The sequence below is a fragment of the Nansenia antarctica genome (assembly GCF_963989245.1).
Source record: "Nansenia antarctica genome assembly, chromosome: 3".
Lineage (NCBI taxonomy): Eukaryota > Metazoa > Chordata > Actinopteri > Argentiniformes > Microstomatidae > Nansenia > Nansenia antarctica.
The window spans coordinates 989,959-996,641 of record NC_137688.1 but is presented as its reverse complement, the minus strand read 5'-3'; the positions used below and the strand labels follow the sequence as shown (position 1 = coordinate 996,641).

General features: G+C 40.8%; 1 protein-coding gene across 1 annotated transcript in view; it reads right to left on the bottom strand.

Annotated features, from left to right (window-relative positions):
• Nucleotides 1–3,473, bottom strand: part of LOC308153479 (sperm-associated antigen 6) — a gene marked incomplete at both ends in the record, with an annotated part of 9,567 nt that extends 6,094 nt beyond the window's left edge. The window contains 5 exons of the mRNA XM_080526637.1: nt 1,629–1,834; nt 2,183–2,366; nt 2,524–2,690; nt 3,078–3,173; nt 3,449–3,473. Of these exons, the coding sequence (XP_080382763.1) occupies nt 1,629–1,834; nt 2,183–2,366; nt 2,524–2,690; nt 3,078–3,173; nt 3,449–3,473 (678 nt within the window). The remainder of the gene's footprint in view (nt 1–1,628; nt 1,835–2,182; nt 2,367–2,523; nt 2,691–3,077; nt 3,174–3,448) is intronic.
• Between the last annotated feature and the right edge of the window lie 3,210 nt (nt 3,474–6,683).

The following is a 6,683-nucleotide window of genomic DNA, read 5'->3' as shown; positions in this document are numbered from 1 at the left end:
AGGAGGCTGGCAGGGAGGAGCGGGAGCAGGGTACAGATACAGAGGATAGAGAGGATACAGAAGAAGCGGGGCCGAGTCAGCCTGTAACCGTTGACCCGGTAAGGAAAATATAGGTAGCTGTGTAGGGGTGTAACGGATCGCCCCCCACGGTTCGGCACGCATGTGTACCGCGGATCAATTGCAAAATGTAACCAAGTAATAATATTACTTAATATTAGTTAATATCCCTTTTAAATCACAATGTAGAGTTGCCATGAAAAGATAGACGCGACAGTTGCGTGCTTTGTTTTACTCTAAAGCGCAATGATAGGTTGATAATGGGAAAAAAAATCTAGAACAACAAGGCTGCGTTCGTAAATTCGCTCTGGAATCTGATCACTGAGTACACTGGTCTACTTGCACTGGTACCATTGCTTACTGTATGTAGTCGTCTTTGTAGTGGTTTGGGGGAATACTACAGTTTGTCATATGACTGTACAGCACAGTATATAAGATGAGTATATAAGGCAAGTATTTTTGTGCTGGTGGGTGTGGTCCGACCGATTGGGGTGGGCCTGTCTGGGCCAAAAATGCCAGGGCCTAATTTTTGTCCCAGTCCAGCCCTGCCCTCACCTTCACCCTCCCCCTCACCCTCACCCTAACCCTAACACCCTAACCTCTTACCCTAACCCAGGGGTCCCCAAACTCCGGCCCGCGGGCCGGACACGGCCCACCCCCACACTTGGACCGGCCCTTTGAACAACGTCAATTTTCTACAGGCGTTGCACTCGGTGGATTTCTGTCATTTCTGACTGCAATAGCGGCACTGCGCCGACGTGGTGGCGGGGGCGCTGTTTCGCAAATAAGTTATCTTTAGTTTTTGCTAGTGAAATAGCTGATAGTTGATGTTGACTGCTCAAAGAGAATACATATTTGAAAGTACAGAATGCCTGAGAGCCTTATATTGCATTATATTACATTATATTTTGATCATCTGGTGCCTGAATATTGTGTTTTCCTTTGCATAAATAATGACATTTCCACCATAAATTGATGCAGAAAGGTCACAAATTGGTGCATATCAATTCACCAGAATGGTAGAAATTAAGTGTTTGATGCTCGTTTAAGGACCCCCAGACAGCCCTGCTTCATGGGTCCCCCCGTGTATGATGAGGGTCCTCCCTCATGTATCAGACTGTAAAACTGATTATATTTCATTGACATATCACTATAGGTATAAATTCCATCCAAATTCAACTGTTTAGACTTTGTTTGCATCCACCAGTGCTCTCCTGCGCGCAATTGCTTTGCGCAACCGCCTCCATTTCACTCCGTTCCATATTATTTTATGTTAGAGACCGACCCAGGCCCCCCATCACAGAAAGGAAAAATGATGTGGCCCTCACAGAAAAAAGTTTGGGGACCCCTGCCCTAACCTCTCACCCTCACCTTCATCCTCACCTTCACCCTCCCCCTCCCCCTCACCCTAACCCTAACACCCTAACCTCTCACCCTAACCCTAACCCAAACCCTAACCCTCCCCCTCACCCTCACCCTCACCTTCACCCTCACCCTCACCCCCCCCTCACCCTAACCCTCACCTTCATCCTCCCCCGCCCCCTCCCCCTCCCCCTCACTCTCCCCCTCACCTTGAGCTTGGTGTCGGGGTTCAGGACCATCTGGGCCAGGTGGGCGATGGCGCCCGTGTCCACAACGGTCTGGGCCAGCTCGGGGGAGTGCTTGGCCAGGTCGCTGAGGGCCGAGGCAGCGATGCGCTTCAGGGCCACCTCGGGCTCCTGGATGCACAGGACCAGGAGGGGAACAGCCCCCGCATCCACCACCGCCTGGGCCAGGGCTACACACACACACACACACACACACACACACGCACACACACACACACACACACACACACACACACACACACACACTCACACACACACACACACACACACACACACACACACCAGGGTTAGAGAGAGAGAGAGAGAGAGTGTGTGTGTGTGTGTCCTTACCGTATGTACAGAGATGTTACTGTACATAAAGTGTATGTTCGTCAGTGTGTCCCTTACGTTAATTGTGGGTTTGTGTGTGTGTGTGTGTGTGTGTTTGGTGTGCGTGTGTGTGGTGTGTGTGCGTGCGTATGTGCGGGCGCACGTGTGTGTTCGGGCGCGCGTGCGGGCGTGTGTGTGTGTGTCCTTACACGCGTTGTGGCGGGCGATGTACCCCAGGGCCCAGGCCGCGCCCTCCTTCACCCCGGGGTCAAAGTCCCTCAGGCAGACGACCAGGGCGTCCAGCGCCCCGCTGTCCACCACGGCCTGGGCCAGGGCAGGGGAGTGCTTGGCCACCGCGCGCAGCACGAACGCTGCTGCCTTCTTATAGAACCGCTAGACACACACACACACACACACACACACACACACACACACACACACACACAGCTTGACGTAACACAGAACAGGGCCCAGACACGGTGGCTGGAGAAGAACACATTTGTAATTAATAAAATAAAAGACACAACCGAATGAAAGAGAAGTTACTCACGTTCTCCTGGGCCAGGGAGTAGACCAGCAGAGGCAGGATGTCTCCCTGGACGACGGCCTCCGCCAGGTCATCATTGTAGTTGGCCAGGCGACCCAGAGCCAGAGCTGCTGTCTGCCGGATGGTAGGAACCACATCTAACAACAGAGGTCTCAGAAGAGACATCACACCTAGAGAGACGAGGGGAGGGAGTGAGGGAGAGAGAGGGAGGGAGGGAGGGAGAGTGAGGGAGAGAGAAAGGGAGAGAGAGGGGGGGAGAGAGAGAGAGGGAGAGGGGGAGGGAGAGGGAAAGAGGGAGGGAGAGAGAGATAGAGGGAGGGAGGGAGAGAGAGAGAGGGAGGGAGGGGAGGGAGAGAGAGAGGGGGGGAGGGAGTGAGGGAGAGAGCGGGAGGGTGGGAGAGAGAGAGATAAAATGATAGCAGAACATTGACACAGCAGTCAGTGAGTAGCCTAGTTTCCATCATGGGAAATGAACAAGAGTATGGGGCAAAGGAACACATAAGGAAAGTTGCATCACAAGATGTTCCACTTAAAGAGGAAGCTTCCTGCCAACGTACCTGCATTTTGTAACGTTTCTATGTTTTGCGGTCTTGTTGCAACTTCAGCAATTGTCTGCACAAATTGTGTCCTTGCTTTCTGGTACTGCTCAAAAACTGCAAAAGAAAAGTCATAATCAATGGATGATGATTTATTCATATTTATTTCAACTGCAAAGATTAAATGTTTTTTTATATCTCTATGATGTATATGAGTGATGTATATATCCATTGTATATGAGTTATTGTATTGTATTGCGTGTTATGTTAATGATTAAAGCTGCAGGTAACTAAAGTTAAGACAGACATGGCTCTTATCTAACTTTCCATTTCAAACACAAACAACCAAAACAGTCATGAGAATGTGGACAGGCGACTTAGCCTGATCTTACCTTGCAACACCTGTCGTTGACTCATACTTACAGATTCATCAACAATCTAAAGCCACTTTTGCTAAATATATTATTAGTCCTAATACTAGTATATAACATCTGCTTGTTTGTTTGTTTTCTTCACACAACGGAGTTTCATCAAATAACAGAACTGGTCCACACGGTGCTGTCTGGGTTAGTGTTAGTGTTACTGTTGCCCTAGCAACAGTCCGAAAGCTATAGCTGCGTTGGTGAATTCGCTCTGAGAGCGCCGGAGTGCACACTGGGTTCAACGTCATAAAGAAACCAAGTAATTTGATTGGACAAGAGGCATTCCATGATGAGTGCTGTACAGAGCGAATTTACGAACGCATCCTAATACAGGTCTTGCGCAAATCATCGCTCAGTGCGCTCTGCTTGCTTTCCCTTCTCCCGCTCCCGCAAAAAACACTGTAGATAGAATAATAATAATTAGTCGATATTATAAAATTATAATAATAGATTTGATTTAAAAAGCGCCTTTCTCAAACTCAATTTGAGTTTTTAGAGAAGCAGAACAACAACAACAGCGGCTTGGACAGATATTTAACATATATATGTTTATGTTATTGATTAGACAGATATTTAACATATATATGTTTATGTTATTGATTAGACAGATATTAAACATATATATGTTTATGTTATTGATTAGACAGATATTTAACATATATATGTTTATGTTATTGATTAGACAGATATTAAACATATATATGTTTATGTTATTGATTAGACAGATATTAAACATATATATGTTTATGTTATTGATTAGACAGATATTAAACATATATATGTTTATGTTATTGATTAGACAGATATTAAACATATATATGTTTATGTTATTGATTAGACAGATATTTAACATATATATGTTTATGTTATTGATTAGACAGATATTAAACATATATATGTTTATGTTATTGATTAGACAGATATTAAACATATATATGTTTATGTTATTGATTAGACAGATATTTAACATATATATGTTTATGATATTGATTAGACAGATATTTAACATATATATGTTTATGTTATTGATTAGACAGATATATAACATATATATGTTTATGTTATTGATTAGACAGATATTTAACATATATATGTTTATGTTATTGATTAGACAGATATTTAACATATATATGTTTATGTTATTGATTAGACAGATATTTAAGTATGTTTATGTTATTGATTAGACAGATATTAAACATATATATGTTTATGTTATTGATTAGACAGATATTAAACATATATATGTTTATGTTATTGATTAGACAGATATTTAACATATATATGTTTATGTTATTGATTAGACAGATATTTAACATATATATGTTTATGTTATTGATTAGACAGATATTAAACATATATATGTTTATGTTATTGATTAGACAGATATTTAACATATATATGTTTATGTTATTGATTAGACAGATATTTAACATATATATGTTTATGTTATTGATTAGACAGATATTTAACATATATATGTTTATGTTATTGATTAGACAGATATTTAACATATATATGTTTATGTTATTGATTAGACAGATATTTAAGTATGTTTATGTTATTGATTAGACAGATATTTAAGTATGTTTATGTTATTGATTAGACAGATATTTAACATATATATGTTTATGTTATTGATTAGACAGATATTAAACATATATATGTTTATGTTATTGATTAGACAGATATTTAACATATATATGTTTATGTTATTGATTAGACAGATATTTAACATATATATGTTTATGTTATTGATTAGACAGATATTTAAGTATGTTTATGTTATTGATTAGACAGATATTTAAGTATGTTTATGTTATTGATTAGACAGATATTTAACATATATATGTTTATGTTATTGATTAGACAGATATTTAAGTATGTTTATGTTATTGATTAGACAGATATTTAACATATATATGTTTATGTTATTGTAGATGTCGATGGGCAGCTTTCCAAGGGTGCATGGATTTACTGTAGAATAGCCTATGTGAATGAATGAATGAATGAATGAATGAATGAATGAATGGTCTTTATTGTCATTAATACAGTACAGGTACCATACAACGAAATGTAGGAGGGGGGGCTCCCCTGGTGCTAGGAACAAAATACTAAAAACAAGAAGGGAAAAGAGCTGGTTTACATAAATAAAGGCTATCTACACTATCCACTATACTATACTACTATACTATACAAATAAAACACTGTGCTGTACTCTATGCTATGCTATACCTATTCTAACATTTCCTATCTCTGAACCTTATGTACACGAGGGTTGTCATATTGCACATAGTATTATTGCACATTCATTTAAAGTGTCGCAGTTTGCAGGTTTGAAATGTTCACAGTTGTATTTCAGTATTGCACTTGATTACAATCAATCTGGAACTAGCCAGCAACTTTTGATGGACTACAAAAGGCCGAAAGCATTGTTTGTCTAACATGCAGGTGAATTGGCCCTTCTCAGATGTTTTAATAGACTCTAGAGTCTATAGTATAGTATTAGCATCGTATGTTGCAACCTACAGGTCAAGTTGATTCATAATCAATAGATGTCACAATCACATGACAAACCTACATTGCATTTCAAGTATAGTCAGGTAGTGCAGAATGTTGTGCAGGTTGCAATTAGATGATTCAGATTATTAATTAAATTAAGATTATATAATGATTAAAGCACTTTGAGCTGCAATGTTTGCAGGAAAAGCGCTATACAAATAAAGTTGTTATTATTATTATTATTATTATTATCACACAAGAGGGAGTGTGTTATACTGAATATCAGCACGGCTGTGATTCGGTTGTGGGTACGAGGCCGCAGGTACTAAAAACTACGACTTAACCCAGTTGACTAAGACCATAACAATATCATAAAACATCACACAACCCAGCCAGAACAATATAGCCATGTAGTTTGCTAGCAATGGTCTATTAGCTAGGCTTGCTCTGAGCCTTTTTTACTAGAGGAAAAACCTGGGGCCCTTCTCTGGAGTGAACTATAGGCTTCAGTTCAGCAACTACTGTCGGCCTGCTCCTATCAACCTCTCAGTGGTCTTCACCAGGGACCTGAGGAATTCCTTCACTTGTAGTACCATCCCACAGCACCAAGAGGGCGACATAGCACGCTCTCAAACCATGTCCTGATACACAATGTCACAATGGCCAACCTGCTGGTTCTTGCTGATAAGAAAGATAGAGAGAGGTG